The 23485-nt window shown below is 48.2% G+C and overlaps 4 protein-coding genes across 6 annotated transcripts; 2 read left to right on the forward strand and 2 right to left on the reverse strand.

The window, feature by feature from the left end:
* Positions 1-2789: 2789 nt before the first annotated feature.
* Positions 2790-4661, reverse strand: LOC100833754 (60S acidic ribosomal protein P2A). The gene is made up of 4 exons (XM_003579642.4): positions 4506-4661; positions 3842-3930; positions 3297-3523; positions 2790-3178 (listed from the first exon to the last, which is right to left on the reverse strand). Exons 2-4 carry the CDS (start codon positions 3927-3929, stop codon positions 3152-3154), a joined length of 342 nt encoding a protein of 113 aa, XP_003579690.1. The 5' UTR covers position 3930; positions 4506-4661; the 3' UTR covers positions 2790-3151.
* A 204-nt stretch (positions 4662-4865) lies between these two features.
* On the forward strand, positions 4866-9172 carry LOC100833451. 3 transcript variants are annotated; one of them, XM_003579639.4, is made up of 8 exons: positions 4866-5027; positions 5159-5321; positions 5396-5463; positions 6137-6286; positions 6380-6453; positions 6544-6662; positions 7432-7515; positions 8833-9172. In XM_003579639.4, exons 3-8 carry the CDS (start codon positions 5457-5459, stop codon positions 8933-8935), a joined length of 537 nt encoding a protein of 178 aa, XP_003579687.1. In that variant the 5' UTR covers positions 4866-5027; positions 5159-5321; positions 5396-5456; the 3' UTR covers positions 8936-9172. The 3 variants fall into 3 exon arrangements, with proteins under 3 accessions (XP_003579687.1, XP_024311200.1, XP_024311201.1); XM_024455432.1 differs by lacking the exon at positions 8833-9172 and adding an exon at positions 8445-8758; XM_024455433.1 differs by lacking the exon at positions 8833-9172 and adding an exon at positions 8445-8758 and having other exon boundaries at positions 4894-5058.
* A 1697-nt stretch (positions 9173-10869) lies between these two features.
* Positions 10870-12424, forward strand: LOC100834976. The gene is made up of 2 exons (XM_003579645.4): positions 10870-11229; positions 11350-12424. Exons 1-2 carry the CDS (start codon positions 10950-10952, stop codon positions 12126-12128), a joined length of 1059 nt encoding a protein of 352 aa, XP_003579693.1. The 5' UTR covers positions 10870-10949; the 3' UTR covers positions 12129-12424.
* Positions 12425-15157: 2733 nt separating this feature from the next.
* On the reverse strand, positions 15158-17192 carry LOC100821571 (purple acid phosphatase 22). Its single transcript, XM_003581146.4, has 5 exons — positions 16917-17192; positions 16524-16815; positions 15870-16453; positions 15703-15791; positions 15158-15612 (listed from the first exon to the last, which is right to left on the reverse strand). The coding sequence occupies exons 1-5, from the start codon at positions 17067-17069 to the stop codon at positions 15387-15389; spliced, it is 1344 nt and encodes a 447-aa protein (XP_003581194.1). The 5' UTR covers positions 17070-17192; the 3' UTR covers positions 15158-15386.
* Between the last annotated feature and the right edge of the window lie 6293 nt (positions 17193-23485).

The raw sequence follows: 23485 nt of genomic DNA on the forward strand, positions 1-23485 counted from the left end.
ACAACGTTCGCCTTGAGGATCTCGAGCTTGTCATCTTGCTTCTTGATCACCGTCGCCTACTGTGACGCCGCGACCTCCTCCCTCTTCGCGGATGGTGCGGCGGCGTTGGTCTGTAGAGGCGCTCCGTGGCCGTCGCGGCATCCCTCGCCGCCTTTGCCTTTCTTGTGCCGATGGGCCGGCCTTCCGATGCCGCCGAAGGAGCGGCTTTTGAGTCACGGGGGGCGTCCTTGGACTTGGCGAGAGCATTCCGCATCTCCATCCACTTGTCGCACATCTCAATTCTTGCGAAGACATGGATGAACTTGCTACATGATGTTTGCCATGGTTTTCTGGATTAAATATTCATCGAAAATACCTAATTATTCAACATTCATACCATGAAGAGAAGGAAACAAGCTAAACAGGGTACTTGTGCAGTTAAACTTGATATGATGGAGGCATATGATCGTGTTGAATGGCCTTTTATTGAGGCAATTACGCTCAAGCTTGGTTTCTCGGAGAAAATGGTGAAGCTGATTATGAAGTGCATCTCGTCAGCTCCTTTTTCAGTTAAAGTAAATGGGGAATTACTCGGGGGATCCGACAAGGGGATCCAGTATCACCTTACCTTTTTCTCATGCGTGCAGAGGGTCTTACAGCTCTTCTCAATAATTACACCGGTGGTTTTGTTGATCGAGGCATTCGGGTGTGCAACCGGTCGCCGTGGATTACAAATCTCCTTTTTGCAGAAGATAGCCTGATCTTCATCAGAGGCGTCTGAACATGATTCTTCAGATGTACAATGAAGCTTCAGGGCAGCTTATGAATAGAGAAAAGAGCAATATTTTCTTCTGCCCGGGCATTCTTGAGGAGACAAGGGAGGCGGTCAAGTTGGAGCTAGATATTCCAGTGGAGGCGTTTACTGAAAAATATCTTGGTTTGCCAAAAGAAGTTGGAAAACTCGCTGGTGGCTCTTTTGACTATATTGCTGAAAGAATACGAAGTAAGATAAATGGTTGGGCAGAGAAGTAACTCTCATAAGCCAGCAAGGAGGTACTTATTAAGGCGGTTATTCAGGCCATGCCGACATATAGTATGAGTTGCTTCCTATCGTCGAAAGGACGTGTCAGAAGTTGACATCACTTGCATCCAACTTTTGGTGGAATGGATCGCTGGACAAGAGGCCGATGCACTGGCTAGCTTGGGAGAAAATTGCGAAACCTAAGACTGCTGGTGGTATGGGTTTTTGAGATCTTCAACTTTTTAATCTGGCTCTTTTGGGGAAGCAAGGTTGGAGGCTGATCTCGGAACCGTATTCTTGTGTGCGCGAGTTCTTCGAGGGAGATATTTTCACAACTCTGACTTCATGGCTGCTGAAGCGCCAAGAACAACCTCGAAAACTTGGCGAGCAATTTTGGCCGGCCGTATAGCGCTAGAGACATGTCTTATTAAGAGGATCGGGAATGGTTTATCTGTATCTGTTTGGCAAGACCGCTGGATCCCGGGGTCCATATCAATGAAGCCACTCGGCAGGTTACAGGATAATGGGATTGGGTTGGTTAACGACTTGATTGAGCCCCTGACTTTCAGTGGGATGTGCAGAGGATTCGAAGTACTTTTCTTGCGCTTGATGCCAACCTAATTATGCAAATCCCTCTGCACCTTAGTGCGGGAGAGGATTGGTGTGCATGGCAAGGGGAGAAAACAGTGAGATCGGCGTATCGAAACTTGGTGTCAGATCGGGATCGTCTGGAAGATGCACAAGCTGGGTCTGCTTCAGTTTCTAGCCTTGGTGCACAGGAGAGCAATGGAAGCAATTGTGGTCTTTGATGTTCTACCGCGGGTACGAGTTTTTTGGCGGCGAGTTTTGCGTGGCATTTTGCCCGATTATGCGACTCTCACCGGGCAACATGTCAGAGTTGAAAGTACCTGTCCGGTGTGCAAATCCTCCTCAGAAACTTTGCTGAGGGAGTGTGCTCATGGCCGGCCTTTTTGGGCGGCGGCAAAGAATCTGCTCACCGGCTGCATCCAACCACGTGGACTGCTGATAATATGTGTGATGATCAGTTTGATAAGAGTAGCAGGTGTATGATCATCTCTATTATGGCCGCTATCTGGGACTCGAGGAACAGATGGGCTCATGATGATGTTGGTTTTGAAGCGACCAAATCATGGAAACACTAGCGATTCTAGAGAAGAAGGCTAATACGGTCCACCGGCCGGCTTTGTCGAAGGTAAATTCTGATGGTGCAATCCATACTGACAAAGGTAGAGCGGCGAGTGGTGCTATTTTGAGAAGTACAGAAAATTTTATTGACGCCGGATTTATCAAGGATTATCAGATCCGTTGATTATCGTGACACTAGCACTGCGTGATGCTTCTGGAGAAGGGCTTCACCCATGTTATGTAGAAACTAACTGAAAAGAGTTGGTTCGTCGAAATTCTCGTCCATGCCAGACGCGCGGTGATTGTCCCAATCCTTAGTAAGATGGCTGAGATTAGTTTCAATTTTGAGAGTTTTCATAGCGTCTGTCCGCCGTTCGGCCAATGATGGTGCTTCGGCAGATTGGGATGCTCCGGCTCCTAGTTTTCTTTTGTCTAGTCTGGAGTCAGATTGTAATCATGCTTGGGTGAGTTAATAAAGTAAGAAGTTTAACCTAAAAAAAAAGCACCAACTGGACGATTCACTAGTTCTTCAAGGATCTTTTTTGTCTTAAAGAACATTTTCAACCCGAATACAACTTAAAACAGGCAATAAATTTCCCCAGCACCTCTGAACTAACTCAAATAAAAAACAGGCCCTTAACTCAATGCGAAATAGAGATGCTTTCATTTTCTCGATCTTATATACATGGCAGTCTTCATATAACTAGCACAACAGGCCCTTGCCCACCCAACACCAGAACTTGATTGAAGTTCGAGGAACAGGATTCAGAATTTCAACTCATATAACTAACACAACAAGAACAAGGAATCGCACAAAATTAACGTTGGCAAAACAAGTTAATGTAAAGTACCAAAATCGGATAGAAAAGGTATGGTTCACCAGTAAATCAAGAAGGCAACCTAGTGCAGAGTTACACATCAAAAGTCTTTCCAGCGTTTCACAACATTATCGACTCTAGTTTCCTGGCCAAAGACTGATAGTGAAGATAAAGGATGACCAAGTACTTAGTCGAAGAGACTGAAGCCCATGTCCTGCAAGCAGATTAGCATATAAACTGTCACAACTATTTCTTTGAAATGGATCAAAGGATAGACATACCAAAATAATTGATGTTGCTAAAAAGGGCATAAGTGAGAATGGCTATCTTACATCATCGCTCTCTTCCTTCTCCACGACCTTCTCCTCTTTCTTCTCAGCCGCCGGAGCAGCGCCGCCACCACCACTGGCAGGAGCAGCTGCTGCCACAGCTACACCACCACCACCAGACGGAACTGAAGCAAACTTCTCCCTGCCAGCAGCCAAGAGCTCAGCGATGTCCTTGCCCTTCACTTGGGACAGCATGAGTTCCATCTTTTCATTGTCGATTTCACAACCAACTGCTAACATTAGAAGCTGTCAATATATAAAGAACATATAGCTAATGTTGACTCAGTGTATATCACATAAAACGGAATAAAAACAAACAATTGTTACATTGACTGTAAATTCAATACTAATCATCATTTGACCAAACAGTGGTAACACAGTCACAAATGTAGCAACTAATACGAACGATCTAACAGGTCCAAATGGAACATAACAGTGTTTAACATGATACTAGAATGAAACAATATGATCTAACTAATGTTGGTCCCAACATTAAATAAAATAGTTGGTGTTTACGAAAAGATTAAGTAATTGGTTAGACAAATTACCTGACTCCAGAATGGTTGTCAAGTCCTCTGCGGAGGGGCTGGAGTTGCCAGACAGGTAAGCAAGCAGATAGGCAGCGATGAACTTCATCCTGAACAAATAACAAGGGAACATATTCAGCAAATGTAAATAGATGTAATTCTCCATACATCTGAAAGAATAGTACATTCATAAAATTAAATAAGAATATAAATCCGTAATTAATGGAGACGCCAGCGTACACGAGTGCTCAGATGAATCTATCTAACAACTAATCATAATAGAGTTTTGGTTCTTAATCAGCTCAAGAAGCCAAATTATCTGCTTGTGATGGTAAGCAATCTTTTTTCTGAGGATAATGCAAGATATTACTAACACAACTTTCCTCTATGCCTCTCGTGACCGGTCATGTTTTAGCAATTGGTTCGTCCATATGAGATCCATGAAACTCACCGACAAACATGTAGCAAATCTACCACAATATTCCGATTGAATCGAAAACCCCGTGAGTACAAACAACTAAAAACCTCGCGCTGACCGGAAGAACGCCGCGAAACCATGAGAGCGAGTACCGAGAACATAGCAAAACTAGCATCTCATTTCGCCAAAGCAAATAGAGTACATCATAATAGTAATAGTGACAAGATCATAGAAACGAGATATGCAAAAGGGCATTAGAATCGTTACTTGGATCGGAGAGGGAGAGAGCTGAAGTCGCGGCGGCGGCGGAGAGCTCTAGTGGTCTTCTAGGGTTTCTGCGAGTAAGGGCTCTCTCGTGGGAGCGGCGGAGCAATATATTTATATCGCTTGTGACCGCGGCGCACTGCGATCTGCACCGTCCGTGTGATATCGGAAGGCGGAGTTCCTGCCCTTGTTCCGGCCCCTGTCGTCCCAGCCGTTGATAAATCCGATGGACGCCTCCTGATAGAGGAGTAAATTATGGGCCTGGGTGCCTAAATACATGGCCGAGTTGTAACTATGCAACTTAAATGGGCTTTCTAGCCGTTTTCCAAGCCCATTAACCGTTACTCCTGGTCTTGTCGTGGCATGAGAAAGCCCACGAGTGCGCCATGTCATAAACCCTTTCTTCCTCCTCGTTCCTCCGCTTCTCCCCAGCGCGCCGTTGGTTGGTTGCCACGATAAGCGCGGCCTAATCGGACGAGGTCCGGTGCTAGATATACCCGACGGCACTACGCCGACGGCTGAAAGGTAGTTAGCGCCCTCCCCACTTCTCCCCCAGGTTTGCCTGAGATGATTTTACGCAAATTTGGGAGCGACGTGTTCGTGCACTTGAGGTGTTTGATGGAATGCTGGCGGTGACTGCTGATGGGTCTGTGCAGTGCGCTCGCAGCGGCGTACAGGCTGAGGAAGTGCGGCGCCTCGGTCGTGCCGTTCGAGGCGGAGACCAGGCAGGAGGGATAATACGGTCGGCTCCGAGAGCGGGTTTCTCTGCACACGACCCACCGTCTGATCCATTTCACGGCGGCGCAACCGCCGGAACTGGTAGGCATATCTTCTGATTCGCGTTGCCCTGAGCATACCCAGCCTAAATTTCTCTTCCTTTGTGCTGGCTGCAGGAAGTTTGTCCGCATTAGTTTCTTCAGGCTGCTGGCCGGCGTGAAAAATTGCTAGGCCACCATGGATGGTAAGGGCGTGCTGGCTCTCTTACTGTTGCCCTTTTTATTCTCTGTCTTGACTGGTCTCAATTTTGGTGGTAAATTGTGGTTTACATCGAATTAGCATTTTGGGATGTATTTTATGTAGCTTCGATTCCAAGGCACTTTACTTTAGGCTGCCAAATTGCCAATGCTTGATGGATGCACCCTCGTGGCATGTGTTATCTCTGAAGTGAGCGTAACTGATGTTGGATGCAGGACCTACAGCTCTGAAGAATCAATTTGTGAAATCAAATCAGGGTTTGAGTTGTACAAATGAAAAAAATGTGGAACACCTCACAGATCATGTTGTGGCATATTTGAACAATTATTTTGTTTGTTACTGAAAATAATTAAAAATGAAAAAAAAAATAAAGCTCTGGGTTATAGAGGGATGCTCCATTTTGCTATGTTTTGTGAGAAGCAGCTATATGCTCTCAACTCTAACAAACAAGGGAGGTATAATCAGAATCTCAAATTTTGTGAGAACCAGCTATATGCTCTCAACGCTAACAAACAAGGGAAGTAAACAATCAGAATCTCAAGTTTCTAATTGGTATCACAAAAGCATTACTTACACACCAGGGAAGACGGTTTTGGTTTGGAGCTATGTATAGCTGCTGCTTTTGCTTATTTGTGAATGTGGTGCCTATCTTTTAACAGTTGATAAACAAGAAACGATGGAGGAGACCATACTCGTTGGTGATGATCTTATGAGGGGTCCGCCTTGCCCTGTCATACCAAAAGAAATTGCTTCGCATGTCCTGGAAGGTGTTGAGCTTTGCGATGGTATCCTCAAGAATCTTTTCCTATGTGAGTAACTTTTTTTCTGACATCTAAATCATGTTTTCCTGTTTCCATAGGTATTCCAATTTCTAAGTCTACCAATTTTTTTTTCCGATCCAGGCTTGCAAATCAATGATATTGAGCCATTTTGCCAAGATGAAATTGTGCTATACCAACAATGTGCTGAAAAAAGGGTCGGTTATATTGATACCACCTGAAGCTGCTGCTTTCAAATCCATTTTCATGTTTAGCTGATTGTTATTTCCTGTCTTATTTTTTTACAGGACAAGGAAATAAGGGAGCGTCTGCAGGATAGTGAATATAAACTGGGTTTCTCAATGCCCCTTGAAGAAGCAAAGGAAAGAGTCACTCAACTCCAGTCAGAGGTCACACTGCTTGAAAGGTAACGTGGGTGGTGATGCTTTTTGTCCTACATGTATTATCATAGCATCATTTCATGATTACAAGCGGGTTAATTTTTCAAGTTCCAAGATGAACCTTCCATTAGAATTTTGTGAAACTGGAGTAAAATGATCCACAGCTTGGACATATATAACTATCTCTTACACTCAGGGGTGTCTTCAAATCAGCACTAGTAACAAGATAAAGAGTGTGAGTAAGTGTTACTCCGTATTTGATAGGAGCATGTCAATTGTAGATTTCCTTTACTCCTTCCATATCTTGAATTAATTCAACTTTGTAGTTATCTCTACCTATTATATGTAGTACATAACAATTTTAAAAGCCTCTCCAATATCAACTATACCCTTCATCTTGTGTATATTTTGTTTATGTCATTGTTGTAGGAAATAGGCTATACATGTTGTTGCCATGATACTGTCCATAGGTACTTAACTGGTTAATGCAATCCCTATCTTGATTGGTTTAAGCGACATGTTGTAAGAAATAATCATCCTAGTTGCTACATGAGTACCGAATAGGTTTATTTCGTATCTGTACCTGTGAAGTTACCTCATGACCATACTTGAGCGACATACTGAATAGGTTTATAGCCTTTGTTTTAACAACACTTATTTGTTACCATGATACACTGGAGAACTGAACAGATGGAATCATCTGGCAGTTTTTATCCACAGAAGTTTTCTCATAATTTATTCACACAAAATTTTCAGTTTTCACTTGAGTCTGATGATCTTATATTTTAATTTTAGGCGCATGATTCTTGCCAGTGGACTTCAAGGTATGGAAGGATTTCGCCAAAGATGGAGCTTGCATGGACAGATTAGTGACACAAGGTAACTCTTTAACTATACAAAGTCTGGTTTGTTCAAATGACTGAATGAGTAATGACCATGTAACCAAGTTGCCAATTTGCCATGGTGCACCATTCTTATTAGGAAAAATGGAAGGCAAATTCATTCAATTTTTCTAGTTTGATTTGTCACAAAATTTTCTCCCTAGATTGAAGTTTAAGATATTTAATTTCCATTATATCAATTATATTTTCCTGCTGCTGTAAATGCATATTGGAGGCTGCTTTCTGTTGCCTTCCAATAAGTTAACTCTTGGTATAATTATCATCATGCTTGTGTTGCCTCCTTCTCTCTCTCTGCTTGTGGTGGTCCTTCTCGGTTCGTGAATTAAATGATTTTCAAGTGTCAGTATTCAACATATTTAAATACATCATAACTCAGTAGACTCTAGATATTTGCCTTGGAATGCACTGTCAGACTTGTCAGTCATTTGTCATATTCTGTTTCTGTATCACCTTTAATTCTGTTGTTATTTTTCGTGAAAAAGCAAAAGCTTTGGATCTTGATGGAATGGAAGAGTATGTGCACGCCTGGACCAGGCACCCAACCCCACACCCACGCTCTAGATTACATAGTAGGGATGGCCTGGGGAACAGGAATGCAAGCGGCTCGTCTGCAAGAGCCGCAAAACTTAGTTAGCTAACTGCAGCATACTGAACCAAGACTTGATTTTCCTGATGTAACGAAGGATGCAGACTGTTGTGAGCCGCCACTTGCATCCCTACTGGGGCAGCAGCGACTGCAAGCCTGCAGATCCAGCTGCCGCCCTTGCCCTCGCATCGTCTTTGATTGTGTCTACTAGCTGTGCTGTACTTGGTTGCTCAGTGTTGAAGATGATGCCATTACAGTGCTTCCAGATCCACCAGCTGTCAGCTGAATGAGCATTCCTGTGCCCTTCCTGTGCAATGCAGCTCTTTGGACGGCTGCGGCAGACCACCATTCCATGAAGTTCTCTCTGGCAACAGGAGGTCTAAATATAAGCAACAACACATAAGGGGGAGAGGTTTAATTTCTGTTGTACTCCCTCCGATCCATAATAACTTTGTACTAAATCCAAGACACTTATTATGGATCGGAGGTAATAGTTCTTGCTGTTTGGTTATGTATTGGGCATTTGTGCAAACTTAGCAGAGCATGGACCTTTTGTCGCTATCTGAGGAACTGCAAAACATAAGTGTTTTAATGCATGGTCCAAATAAAATTTTCTACTATTTGGAGAGTAAAATATTAACTCGTTATTCCGTTTTGTATGTTCAACTAGTCTTTTATTTTATTTTATGCTGCTTTTATTTTCTTCAGGCAAAGGTTGGAGGCGCTGAACCATGGGATGGCAAAAAGAGAAAGCCCAAGTTCTCCAGGGGAAGGCACAGCACCTGCAGCTAAGAAGAGGTGGTTCATTTGATAGGTTAGCACTTTTTTTCTGACTTGGAAAACATTGTAACTTAAGGTATGCTGATGGCAATGTTATGTAGTACCGATTGCTTTCTACGGTGCTCTGCATCCAAACCAACTACTGGGTTGCTAACCAATGGGTTCGTTTATATCCAGCAACAATTTTTAAATTAAAATAACGAGATGAATAAATTGTAAGCCTTGGAGATAACATTTGCATTACCCACGAAGTAATGTTATGATTTCCCTTCTCTTGTGCAAGTGTCAACGACAGGCTGGATGGTTTCTTTATCAATGAGTAAGTTGGCTGGTATACTCAACCCGGATAAATAGTTCGGTGTAGAAGCTGCTATAGACAGGATATGCAAGCTGCAAGGAAACAGCATCATCCAGCTGTGCGATTAATATTGATCCAGTGTGACGAATCACAACTTAGCTTCGGGCAACCTCCTTAAGCAAGATAGCAACGGCACTGGCAGCTCTGCTTAACACGAACACTAACATGTGCCTCTAACTTCGTGCCTTAGTTACGCCTTTCAACGCTACCTTCGTAGACGGCACCCGGCGGGTTCGAGGCTGGGTCAAGCCATACCAGACCCGGACCCGGCCATCCGCCCCAGACCCGGGTCCCGTACCTGGACCCGGTACCAGGTCTGAAAATTTACCAGACCCGGCCCCGACTCGGGTCTCGGGTACCTGCGGGTAAACCCGACCCGCAAAAAGGCTGCCACCGGACGGAGTGTCAGGAGCGAGGAGGTGGGGAGCGGGGAGAAAGAGAGGTTGGCGGTGGGGGCAGCGTGGAGCGGGGAGAGGTGCGGGGAGGAGTCGAGGTGGGCAGACGGGAGGAAGTTGGCAGCGGCGAAGGCCGTGGAGTCCATGGCGATCCGGCAGTGGAGTTGGTGGCGGCCGCGGGCGGAAGAGGACTTGGGGAAGGGTTGCAGTCGGTGCCTGAACGTCGGTTGCCGGTCGCCGGCGGTTGCTTGGCGGGCGTGGGTGGCCGTGGAGTGTGGGGAATCGGGAGTAGGAGGAGAAGAGAACGTAGGCGTTGGGACCTGGAGAGAGAGAGAGAGAGAGAGATGGGATCGGAATGTGATTGGGAGGGAGTTGGGCCATGGGAGAGAGAGAGAATGGGGTGTGAGCCTGGCCATCCGTGATGAGCTAGGGTGATTCAGTGGGTTGGGCCAAATTGCAACAATGTGCATATGTTGAGTCGGGTTTTCGGGTTTCCGGATACGGGCAGGACTCTACCGGACCCGGACCCGTCAGACCCGACGGGTCCGAGATTTTCCCGCTTACAGACCCGCGGGTCTGATTTTTCCTCAGACACGCATCTAATCGGGTCTAGACCCGTCGGGTAATCGGGTTTCGGGTAACCATTGCCATCCATACGTCTTGGATCCACTCAAGATCGCCCATATATCCTTAGCTGTTTTTATTTATTTATTATGACCACGTCCATGCAGGTTTCTTGGAATTTTCAGTGACTAGTCTGCATTTGAATCCTTTTTCCTTTTACAAGAGCTGCATTTGAATCTTGGTTTCTCGTAAAGAGAAGCAGGGTGTAGTGGGAGAAGATGCTTTAAGAAGAGATCCTTTTTGAAGGGTCGTTCAGCTATTTTGCCTAAGCTGACCATGTAGATTCTGTTTGCCCTAACGTACGGAAGGTGACACTTGGCACCAAGATCAAGAACAAACTAGCACCCGGGTTTCATCAACCGTTTCATGCGTCCCTCGCCGGCGTTCCCCGGGGCGGCAAGCATGGAATCGTTTCATGTGCCGGGGACCCGGAGAGCTAACCGAGTGATCGAGGCCGGGCAGTTGACTTGCCGAGACTTGATAGGTGAAAAGCCATGCGTCGTTCCGACGACACTCGTTTAGTCAGCGGCAGCGCGCCCATCCTCCGGGCTTTATAAGACGGCGTACCGCGCCTGCTGCAACACCACAACATCACTCTCATCCTCTTCACTCAACGCGCTTGCGTGCCTTGGCTACTGTGTACCAACCCAGAGACCGGCAGCTTAGCCATGGCGTTCCTCCGGCCTTGCGTGGTGGCCTGCGCCGCCGCCGCCTTCCTCGTCGCTGCTGTCGGCGCCCAGTTGATGGATCCGGGCAAGCCGGACGGGATCACGTGGAGCGCCGACGTGATCCCCATCGTGAAGCCCCAAGAGCAGCCGACCGTGGCGAGCTGCTACAACAAGGCCAACCCGGCGCAGGACCCCATTTGCCAGATCGAGGCGCGCCGGTGCCCCCCCGGCTGCCCCGACTCCTGCTATGTGCACTGCCCCTCCTGCAAGCTCGTCTGCCGTAAGAACACACACACATTTATATGTTTCCATTGCGTCCGGTGCAAGATTTTTGATCCATTTTCTCGTGTTTAATACTTTGATTGATGATGTGCTGCATGATGGATTGAAAACCGAGCAGTCTGTGAGCTGATGAACACGGCGTGCTACGACCCGCGCTTTGTGGGCGGCGACGGCAACAAGTTCCTGTTCCACGGCCGCAGGGACGCCGACTTCTGCCTGCTCTCGGACACCAACCTGCACATCAACGCGCACTTCATCGGCAAGCAGAACCGGCAGGCGGGGGCACGGGACTTCACCTGGGTGCAGGCCCTGGGCATCCGCTTCGGCGGCCACCGCCTCTACCTCGGCGTCAAGCGGACCGCCACGTGGGACAGCGCCGTGGACCGCCTCGTCATCACCTTTGACGGCATGCCCGTCGAGCTGGAGTCCAGCTGGACCCACCCCTCGGCGCCCGCTCTGTCCATCTTCCGCACGGGCGCGGCCAACGGCGTCGTTGTGCGGCTCGACGGGCGGTTCCGGATCGTGGCCAACGCGGTGCCGGTCACCGAGGAGGACTCCAGGGTGCACGACTACGGCTTGACCGCTGCCGACGGGAGCCTGGCGCACCTCAACGTGGCCTTCAAGTTCTACTCCATCAGCGCCGACGTGCACGGCGTGTTGGGGCAGACGTACCGCTCAGACTACGTCAGCGCCGGGGGCGTCGACGTGGGCGCCAAGATCCCCGTGATGGGGGGAACCAGCAAGTACACGGTTTCGGACATCTTTGGGACGGACTGCGAGGTGGCGCGTTTCGCTGGCGAGGAGGATGTCAAGGCGGTGGTCGGCCTGATCGACGAGCCGGCCGACGCGATGTGCGGCAGCGGCAAGGGCGGCGCCGGTCTGGTCTGCAAGAAGTGAAGTGGGAAAGAGCCGGGCGTGCTGCTACGTACGTTATCAGTACAGTAGCTCAGTTCGATATTTGGTTTCCGAATAAATCAACCTCTGGTACGTGATGTCTTGTGTTGTTAGTCGTCGTGAGTGTGTATGTAGGGCAACGAACGTTGGAAAGCCACGCGTTGCTCGGTGTGCCGGGCTAGGATCGGATCGGCAGGCATGGTTCCAAGTTCAGATGCATGTCGACAGAATCTTGGCTACTTTTCCCCAATGTTTTTTCGAATAAAGATTGAAGAATGAAGTTTGTGATTCGCTTTTTACACGTGTGAGAAATTCCATTCAAGTTACTACCTTGCCAACCAGGGAGTACCAAAATTAGAAGCCCATGATGGTCTCCGTGTTCCTCACACTTTGAGTCGCACCCTCCTGACACGGGTCGCGATTCCTTACCGTGCCTTGAAACAAACACCACGTTCCTCCCACATTTCGCGCCCATTAGCTCATCCCTTTGGGCGCCACTCTCTGGATCTCTGCTCGATGGCCAACTACCCATTAGGTATCAGCTTCCCCCATCATATTCCTTGCGTCTCCTTGCTGCAAGCCGCGGCAGAGCACGATATAATGGCTCGCGCTGTCGGGGATTTTCTCTGGACGCAGCGATGAACGGACGGGCACCGGACGAGCGTCAGCAACCGCGCCCGCTTCGGCGGCGCCCTGGACACAAGGAAGATCGAGCGGCCCCTCCCCCGTCGCCGACTCGGGCACGGCGCGAGACGAGAAGAAAGCGGCGAGGCCGTGGCCGCCGTCTCCGCAGCCTCGTTCTGCTGCTCGGCCTCCTCGCCTTCCTCCTCTACTTGCGGAGGCTTCAGCGAAGGCGTCGCCGGGGGAGTCGCGGTGGCGGGCGTGTCCTCGCCATCGTCGGAGAGTAGGCTGCGCACCCCGGCCGGTCAGGTGCAGCCGTGCAAGTGGGAAGAGCACGTTCCGCGAGGTGCGCGGCGCGCGGGCGGCGCGTTAATTAAGGCCGATGATGCATGCCGCACAAACCATGTCCTCCCTTCGCCGCGCCATTCTACCGTGCTTGACACCACTAGAGATGATCGTCGATTATTCAGGCCTAGTTCTTTTCGGCTTCATGGAACGGCTTTTCTGAGAAGCTGCCCTCCCAGCTGTTTCCTGGAGAAGCCGCATCCCAAATTTAGATAGATTTTCAAAATAAATTAGGCTAAATTATTTTAAAAGTCTAATCAAATTTTGGATGCGGCTTCTTCAGGAAGCTGGGTGAGGGCAGCTTTTAAGAGAAGCCGGGTTTAGAAGCCGAAAAGAACGCACCCTTAAGCCGATATGCATGCCGCACTAGGTACAGGCCAACTGAGATTGAATACTGATGCTTCATTTTGGCAGTTGTTCAGCTCGTAATCCTAAATTTTGAACATTTTCCCTGTTTGTTGTGTGGCACATTGCAATAATATATGGATTGTGTGCAAATGCCAAGAATTGTCCTCCTTTGTGGAAAAAAACCCCTTTCCAACCAAGCTTTGGGTTTGCCAACAGCCTTAGGCTTTTGCATGAAAGAGCATTTTGTGAAATTTCAGTTCTTTCATATCCCAAGCAAATAGAACCCCGAAAGGTGGGACAGAACAGAGGCATGAATAAGATCGCTTCTGACTCTCAGTCATCCCTAGCTAGGTCAATATCCTGAGTGTCAAACCCTATAACCATGTGACCATCCTGCTCCCATCCCTTACCTCCCCGCAGCCGCCTGATCTGAATAGGATGCCGAACTTCGCCAACAGCGAAGGCGGCGGCGAGGCCTAATTTTATCCGGTGACGTTCTTGCGGGGAGATGGGACGGTTGTTGGCACGGCTCAAAACTGCCTAATTGACCGGTGGCGACAAATCTTGGAAGGGGATCATCGCTGGCCTCTTCGGTACAACCGGGGTTGTGCTAGCAGCCCTTCCTTAATGGCTCGAGAAGGTGGCAACTAGTGGACCTATCCGAGCTGCACCTTTGAGTGTTGGGAAGGGCTGACCGTTTTCGATAGCTCGATAAACAAGGACCTCTCAGGGCGAGCCATGGTTATAGATTGCAAACGACCGCCTTTTCTCATTGATCTAGGGATGAATGCTTCAAATCTTGATGCAAACCCACGGCCAACTTCATTCCCTTCTAGCATTTTCTCCTAGGCGTGTGAGCGCCTAGCGCACTGGGAGCTGGTTAGCAGAAGTGCAAGTGTCGACAGGTAGAAATGGTGGGTGATGGCGTGGCGGATTCCACAAAAAGTGTGTCTCTTCCATTCCTCCAGGTGAAAACCTATGGTCGCATCTCATGTTGTAGGTGTTGGCCCGCTTTGAGAATGTCCCATATATATTTGACATGTTTAATTTGGTTGTACTTAGCAACATTAGTATAGACGAGAATTATTTCTAGAAAGTTTTGTGTGGCTTTAGTTCACAACAATAGATTCGTGGTAGAAAGTTTAAGAACTTGTAGCTGCTCCGCAGCATTATCTTCTCGAATTGATGATACACTTGGTTGGGTGTAGTAGAATTTTTTTTTGGGTAAGCTGGTGCATTCGACCTCGTGACTGGCACGTCCGTGACTGGCATCTCTAATGTTAAGATTGTGACCATGTGCATACAACGATATCGAGGTATTACTTTTCGGGGAAAAGAGAGGCACCATGGAAATCTGATTAACATTTGCATGGCACCATAGTGTAGATAGTCGCTAATTAAATCATATTAATAAGAGCGTGGCTATATCTAATTGCCTGATTTTTAAGAAAAAAGTTTAAATCTAAGTTGAAAAATCGAAGCCGTTGAATTACTATCTGGATCTCATTTTGCCTTTCTTTTTTATCACCCGTTTCGAATCTTAAAGTACAAATCATATCCAACGGTTGATGAATCAACTTATCTCTGACTAAAAATCGGACAATTTAGATATAGGAAAATCGTATGCAAAAGCACAAGACCCTCAGACGCAGACAATAAATTGGGTGTCAAGTTCAAGCATGAAACATCGTTTTAAAAACATGTGAAGAACAAGAAGAAAAACTGGTTAATTTATCTTGGGAAATGGAGGGGAAAGAGAATATGGTCGTATGTTTTAAAAAGACACCTGACAGGCAAAAGATCTCTGCTTCCTTGTTAGATTTCCATTTCTTTTTCCCGGGGAAGACGCCGGTCCCTTTGCAAATCGGCAACGTACAATACGTCGGTCCTACAGGTACGTGCACCCGTGCTCCTAAAGTTGAAGGCCCGTAACGCGACAGTCTACAATTACAACTCATCGCTCCAGGAATCAGCGGCGTGGTTGCCCCTTTGGCACGCGCCGTTGGCGGCCAGGCTCTCGAGCCAGAGCTCGTCGCGGACAGTGGAGTCAGCGTCGTCATTACGATGCCAGGCCCAACGCGCCGAGGTGGCATTCACCACGCTCAGCCGACCGTGCCCGAAGCTCGCCTCCCTCATCATCGACAGCCGCGCCAGCTTGTGGTTCTTCTGAAAACTACCACCGATAACGGAACCAATTAAGCAAACGGGGAAACGTGAAGCTCTCGCATGGTAGTTAAAAGACCTTGTGATCGACATTACTTACTCAAATGCAAGGCCTTCCCTGTTGCCGCCATCGCCGATGGTGATGTACACCGGCCCACACGGGTTCGCCTCGTTGTTGTGCACTCTCGTCTGCAACAACATGTCAACATATCAAAACGCGCGTGTGCGTTCGTGTCAAAATTCGAAGCAAGCAAATTAGCAACTCACGAATCGTTCGTAGGCGTGGACATGGCCGGCGAAGACGACGTCGACGCGGGCGTCGTAGAGCAGGCGCTCCATGGCCTTCCTCATGGCCTCGCCCTCCCCGGCATGCGCCGCGTTGGTGTTGTACCACGGGGCGTGCAGCAGCACGACGAGCCACGGTGTGGCGCGCCGGTCGACGGCCGCGAGGTCGCGCGCCAGCCACGCGTGCTGGTCCGAGGTCGAATTGAAGCCCGCGTAGGAGCCCAGCATGACGACGTGGACGGCGCCGCCGGCCGCGTCGAAGGAGTAGTAGAGCCCCGACGGCGAGCCGCTCTCCTCGTACGGCATCCGCCACCGCGTGTTGTACGCGACGAACGGGCTCGGCGAGCCAGGGAGCGCCGTGGCCGCGGATTCCACCTCGTGGTTCCCCTCGGTGACCATCCACGGCCGCCGGCTCGCGTGCTTCTCCACGAACCGCCCGAACGTGTCCCACAGCGGCTGCTGCGTGTCGGCGTACGACAGGTCGCCGGGGACAAGCAGCACGTCGTAGTCCGTCTTGCTCACGTGCGCCAGCGTTGACGCCGTCCATTCGGTCTGCCCAAGGTCCCCTGCAATCATCAAAACCGTTAATCAACCCTGAAATTGGCTGTGAATTTCGAAGTTTCGTTGGTGCTATACCTGCGAGGGCGAGCTCGATGGGGAGAGCGGCGGGCGGGGTCTTGAGGGAGAACTCGTCGCCGGCCATGCCGCACCGGTAGTAGTACACCGTGCCGGGATCGAGCGGCCCGATGGTGACGTGGTGGATCTTGCCGGAGGTGTAGAGGAAGTAGGTGTAGGAGGTGTGGTCGCCGGTGGCCGATGCCGTGTAGTTCCGGGAGGCCCTGCCGTACTCCACCACGGTCTGCCCGTGCTTGGCGTCCGTGATCCATGATACCCTCATATGGTTCGCCCCGACAAGGGATACGTGCACCTGACAGTACGTACACACAGATGCCGATCATCATCTGTTTCCCGTCGGCTAGCCATTGATCGACCGATCGGTGCTGCGGTCTGATCGATACGCGTATATACCTGCTGTGGGTGAGAGGCAGGTTTGTTGTGCGCTGTGAGGATGACCCGGCCCGGCGGAGGCCGGACATACTCGGCGGCGGTAGAGAGGCAGGCCACCAGCGTGCCGAGGACCAGGACAAGTGTGAAACGTGCCGTCATCTTCTTTGGCCGCATCGTTCAGGTTCTATACCTGGACCATATAACGAGCTAGTGTGGGGGGTGGCATTGACAACGGCGGGCGGCCAGTGGGGTTGGGACATCAATGGCAGCACTGTGGCAGCGCGCGCGGCGTCGATGGCGTCAAGGAACGGGAACGTACGGGTTTGTTCAGGCTTTTCGATCGCTTGAAGCATTGTTGCGCAGAGCGGTGGCGCTGAATCATCCACGGCACACACCTTTGCTTGGCGGGGACTTCTCCTCGCGATCCACCCACACGGCCACACCTCTCCCTCGCTTCAAGCGTCTGCGTCTCGTGGCCGTGCAGGGCCGTCTGCGGCTCTGCGCAGAACCGCGATGCAGCCGACCGGGAGGGAGATGTGGGCTTACAAATGTTGACTTTGGGGCCTGTTAGGCCTCCAAGGCGATATGTGCATAGATATCATGGGCTTCTTGAGTTTTTAATATGGCAAACCTAAATATTGCTGCCGGTTTCCCTAAAAAAAACATTTTGCTACTGGCTGTTTTTTTTCTTTTGACATCTATCGCTGCTGACTGTTAGTTTATGGGCTTCGCGATCGGTGGTAATTTCACCAATCAGACGCTCAAAAAAAAAGACCCATCATAAGTAGTCGCATCGAAGTCAAGTGGACCTGGGAATAACCCATGGCCAGGTCTAAACTCAATCCCTCAAGCCTATAGGTGATTTAAAAAAGAAAGATTTTAAGCCCTGATGCTAGAACATTTGATATTTACCGCAAAAAAATTCGGTGTGCAATAATTTCTTTCAGTGTTTGGAAAAAAAACCTAGCGAGAATTATCTGGAGTCAAAACATGTCCATACAAAAAAATGACTTGCAACTCATGCAACATAAAACAAAACAACGCACACAACATGCACAAAAAACGCATACAACATCAAAGAACACATTTGGAGCATATACGTAATGCTTCGCAACAAGAGAAATTGCAACACCTTGCTCATGCCTCCACGACAAACAACCTTGTAGCATGTCAAAACAACTTCCACAACATCAAAAATCCAAATTTCACTAGCATATACTTGAGGTGCAAGCCATCACTGCCTCCACTGGGAACAAATCCGGCTCGCCAGAGCCCCGGTGAAAAAGATTTGATAATGAGCATGGATCCATTCACCATTGAGCACCATCTTCCGAAAGCTTGCATGTCGTCTCTAAGAAAACTCCCCTTTCAAGCTCCACCATAAGATCTCCAATGGCAGTGAGATCCGAGCGCCTCAACGGAGGTTGAGATGAGGTAGCATAGGGCGACGAACAATTATGAGGAGTGCCAGTAAATCATTCCTTACGTCGTCTTCTCTTCCTCCTCCTCCTCCACCTCCTCCTACTCGTCTCTCTCTCTATGTTCTAACATCTGTCTCTCCTTGTAAAGCCATTGGAGACTCTTAAAAAAAATCTTTCACTTTTCTGCTTGTCAGAGGATGCTCTCTACTAGCAGCTGCCTCTCCTAGCTTGTAAAGCCACCTGGGGCCCCTCCTTAGAAAAAATCTTTCACATTCTCGTTTGTTAGAGGATTCATAACTAGCATGACATAATAGAGATATGTCATCCAATTAGAGTAAAACATATGTTTAAAGTTCATGTTCAAATGTGAAACTTTATTGTTGAATAGTTTGGGTAAAACATATGGTTTGGAAGTCAAGGTTGCTTCTGGATGACATTGAAGCCCCGAAAGGAAAGAGTTAAAGTTAGTGTTCAAATGTGGAACTTTATTGTTGAATAGTTTGGGTGAAGTTAACTGCGTGACTTGGTGTTCTCAATGTGCCACTCATGTTGGAAATAGGCCAAAATATCCAAAATTCCACCACATGTAGCAACGTTTTCTTGATAAACTATTATGCAAAAGTCTAATTAGCACACTTCCTCTTTTCTTGTTGTTTCAATTGCAAGTATTTATTGATTCTTGGGTACATCAAATGTCCCTCGTTACTATACACCTAATTAAGGTGACCCCATTTTTTAAATACTCAGCACAAGAGTGTTGCCTCTTGTTCGGCAAGTATCGACCAATAAGCACCAACCAAAGAGCATTAAAATGACTATTATATGCCCGTATCCACAAACACTACTGAACCTGCATTGAAGATGGCAATCAAATGTGTTTAGTCTCACCAAGTTTGTAATCAAGTTGTGCATGGTTAAACGACTACTGGATGAAGAGATGGTAGACTAGTGGATTGAGTAGAAGTGATGGGTATGATTGTTCATCTTGACAACATGGAAGATTTCGAAGGAGTCCATGGGAGAAATTCGGTTGAAAAAACATAATGATGTTTACTAAAAGTGAGAATCCTCTCTGGGTTCAAGTAGGTACTACAACGCTTACAACCCTCGGTGATTTGGTTTGTGGTTTGGATGGTGTGCCTTAATTAATTGATATGTAAAGATTTATTTGGTCTTTAAATTACCTTGCCTCCGCTCTCTTGTAACTGATGTATAACTTGTTTTGAATCCTTTTCGGCACCATATTTGGCAATAAAAGTTTGTCCCTAGCATGAAAAATGCTCTGGTGCTTGCTTTCATTTGGCATCTAGGGATTCTTTTGATTTGCGGGTTTATGAAAACACGGGAATAGAAAAAAACAACACATGGATATGATAGAAATGCATGTGCAGAATATATGATTGGAAAACACCAGAATTTCATAGGTTTAGTTGTTTGATTCACAGGTATAGGACAACCCATAAATCTTACTACTCCAACATCATCAAATTAAATCAAACCACATGTAAAATAAAGTTCTAATATTATTTTTTTAGAGAAGTTCTAATGTTATTATGTCACTGAACTTTGTAGTCTTATTTTCTTCATACAAAGAAATCCAAATAAATGGGCCAGATGGACTGTAAATATTCTACATTTGTCCGTTAAAACTGAGATCACGTGGTTCCTGTGTTTTTCTTTTTCTTCGTTCTTTCAAACCAAATGGATTCCTAATGTTACCAAAGATAAATTTAATACGCAATTTCTTCGACAACAACAATTTAAACTAAAACAACGACAACAATTTATGATCGAACGAATACCATGTTTTTCTTCGGTCCTTGCGAAATCAAAGGAACGCCTGCTTGCGGTTCGGAGCTTCCTCTGTTCCGTCGGGTTGGACTCGGAGCTAGATCAGATAGGATCAGATCGCTGGCGTTTTGAGTCTTGATGCACAGTCATGGCTCACAAGTCACATTTGCCCCCTTTTTTCCTGTCCATCTGCCCATCGGAATCTCTCCATCATCATAACACCTTTTTTCATTGTTGAACTTCTCACATCGCTTCCGCTGATCTGGTGTAACCCTTTTCTTTCCTTCTCTCCCTTTCCGTCTTCGGATACTTGCTGCGACGAAAATATATAGCACGCCTTGTCCGTACCCTGTCAGGGATCCGGGCCGTCCGACGGAGATCGTGCGGCGCCCACCCCCGCTTCGTTGTGGCCACGTTCCCAACTCCTTTTATTTTGTTTTGTCCCCTGCGTTCGTCCGTCCTACTCGTCCCAGGCTCCTGGCGTCGATCGATCGACCGCGAGAAGAAGCAAAGCAGCCTAATTAATCAGCAGCAGATCTGCTCCCCTGCACGTTCCCTGCGCAATTGTTCAACCGTGCCATCATCCGGGGCGTTTGCGACCTGCCCGGGCTGCGACAGAGCAGGGTCTCCGAATTAATTCCCCACCCAAAGTATATCCAATAATTTTGGCTTCTTTTTCATCAGATGCGCCATGCATGGGCCGATGGCCGGTGGCTGTACTGCAAGGCAGAGCTTCAAATTAAGGACCAGCTGATATCCAGCTAGCTACCCCGTGCATGCATGTGCTATTTGACGCACGACGTGAAGAGCTTTCCAAGTTTTGAGCTCATGTTTTTTTTTCTGTCGAAGATGAGGTTTTACCTCCGCACTATATGCAACATAGTACTAACGTTAAGTACGGAGTACATGTATATGCTCACGTAGTACCTCCAAATTCTATCCCTCGGATTTCTGATCTTTTGTGCCAGGTCTATTTCATGAAGTTGGTTGTTCTCACAGTTAGATTGGTATTCTGACAGTTTGTTCGCGAAGGAAAAGTTTGACAACTCACCGTGAGGTTTGTCCTCAGCCATAGTGCATTCATATTTAGAATGATCGACTCGTGCATTGGTTAGTCATGCTCATACAATTTTGGTTTTCTTGATTTGAGACATGAAAATATATAAAGTTGCGGAGGAATGATTTAGAGATTCCGACTTCACTTTTTGAAAACAACTTTTAAAAATTAATTATTCCATTGTTGTTGTTTGTTCAGTTCCCTTGTGCGTACGCGTGCGGTGAACCACTGGGACCATCTCGGGCCCCCGTCTGTCACTTCGACGACGGGTGAGACACCGATGCTCCTAGTTCGGCCTGTAGATAGGGTAGGTTTAGGTTTTCCTAGAGGCGTTGTATTGGTGGTGAAGACGACGGCGCGTCGAAATGATTTGTCCCTGTTCTTTCCCCACCTCGTCAGCGCTCCAATCAGCTATGTCGGAAAGCAGGTGGTCGTCTCGGCGGTCTCTAATTAATTTCGGTGAGTTCAGTTTGTGGTGGTTGTTGTTTCGTGTCTCCTCTTGTGCGGCGACCTCGGAATTTGGTGGACATGGGGATGACCAACGTGCTACCATGCAAGATTCGGTCTCGTTGCGTGTGTCGGTCCATTTCATCATTTCAAAAAACAGTGATTTTTGCGATGGTGCTCCTCCAGATCTCAGAATGTCGGCTGCATTGTTCCCTTCTTCAACAACGCCATGGCGTCGGGGGAGATCGGTGGCGGGGGACTGTTTGACTAGGTGCAAAGGTCTCCAAAATCATTTTGTACGTTTTCTTATTTGAGATTCATCTGTACAAATCTTGACACATTATTTTCCTTCGTGTCTTGTGTGGTTCCCGCGTGTGCGCGCCTTTGTTCTTTGATGGAACACGTGGCTACTTTTTTTTAAAAAAAAATCAGACATTTGTTCTCAAGAAATATGCATGTTTGATCTTTTCGGATGTACTACAAGGTACGCCAATATACGTGTTCATGTTTTCGGCCGTATAAGGTATGCAAACGAGCTGGTGGGCGCTGGTGCATGAACACAAAACGGTCCGGTCAGTCGGACCTGACCCGGCGTCCGTCCGGATCCGGCAGAACATACCGAGCCAAGGTAGATTCGGGCATTCCTACTCTTTCGCACCCGTACTCGATGCGCATGAAGGCAGACTAGCCAGCTTATGTCACACATCCGACACGCACGCATGATTTCCTCGCCCTGGCTATATTACTCATAGGCCACTGTTTGGATGCCATGCCCACACACAGGGCCGACCAAAGCCGTGTCAGGCCAATCGAGGACACACCGCAAGAGGCCGGCGACCGGCCCGCAGCACAGCAGCAGAGCATGAGTTCGGCTGACATGCATGCGTGTGTACAAGTGAACAGTGGAAGCAATACTGGTAGTACATGGCATTGGCATGCCATTTCCTCCGTCCCCGGCCCCCAGCTGCAAGACCATCAATTGATCGACGGGGCGCGCGCACGAACAACAAATGCAGCTAGCGCAGGGGGTCCTGCACCACGGCAAAAAACGATCGATGGGAAACGTACGTACCGTGCCGATCCATCGAGATGCCCCTAGCCTAGCTCCACGGCGCTCTCTGGCTCTGCTAGTCTGATGCCATGATGTGGGATTGGCCGATTGGGGGTCGGGGAGGGATTGATCGATGCGGCCGGCTGGCCATTGTTTGACTCGAACAGGGTGGGGCTGGCTATCATAGTATACATACTACGCTTCAATGCATTGCAGCGCCATGGATTGCATCCAGCATCCTACTATTGCTCACATTGGCTGGGTCTGGCCGAATAAACAGCGAGTACTGCCGTGCTCTGCCACTCGGTGCGAGTAGATTCTTGAAGGCATGCAGCGATCGAGTCGGGATGTAGCCATGCCAAGATCATCCCAGACCTCTATCGAGTGCCGCGGTAGACCAGCCATCATCATGCCACGCTACACGGATCCTACTACTACCACCTACTGGATAGCTAAGCTACCTCCGTGTTGCAGTAATTTGCTTTCACCACGTGATCGAGGGAACTGCCGAGCGGCGTGTAAATAAATCGTTGGTTAAGCCCGTGCTCGATCCATTCGCCTGACACGGCAAACGTGTTGGATTTCCGCTGCCTGCGACTAAATGGGAAGAGTTTTCCATGCAGCGATCAAATCGACGCGCGACATTGACCGACCGCCAGGCCGGTCCCGCTCCTCCTAATTAGAGAGGCCCCGCGTTCTCCCGCTGCCTTTCATTTTTTTTTCTTTTTCTCTCTGCCAAGAAAGACAAGTAGTCGTAGTATTCCGTCATGCTCATGCGATCTCTACCTTTCTGTCCTCCTCTGCCTCGCTAGCTGATCTGCCC

Source organism: Brachypodium distachyon, chromosome 5 (genome assembly GCF_000005505.3).
Source record: "Brachypodium distachyon strain Bd21 chromosome 5, Brachypodium_distachyon_v3.0, whole genome shotgun sequence".
NCBI classification, from domain to species: Eukaryota; Viridiplantae; Streptophyta; class Magnoliopsida; order Poales; family Poaceae; genus Brachypodium; species Brachypodium distachyon.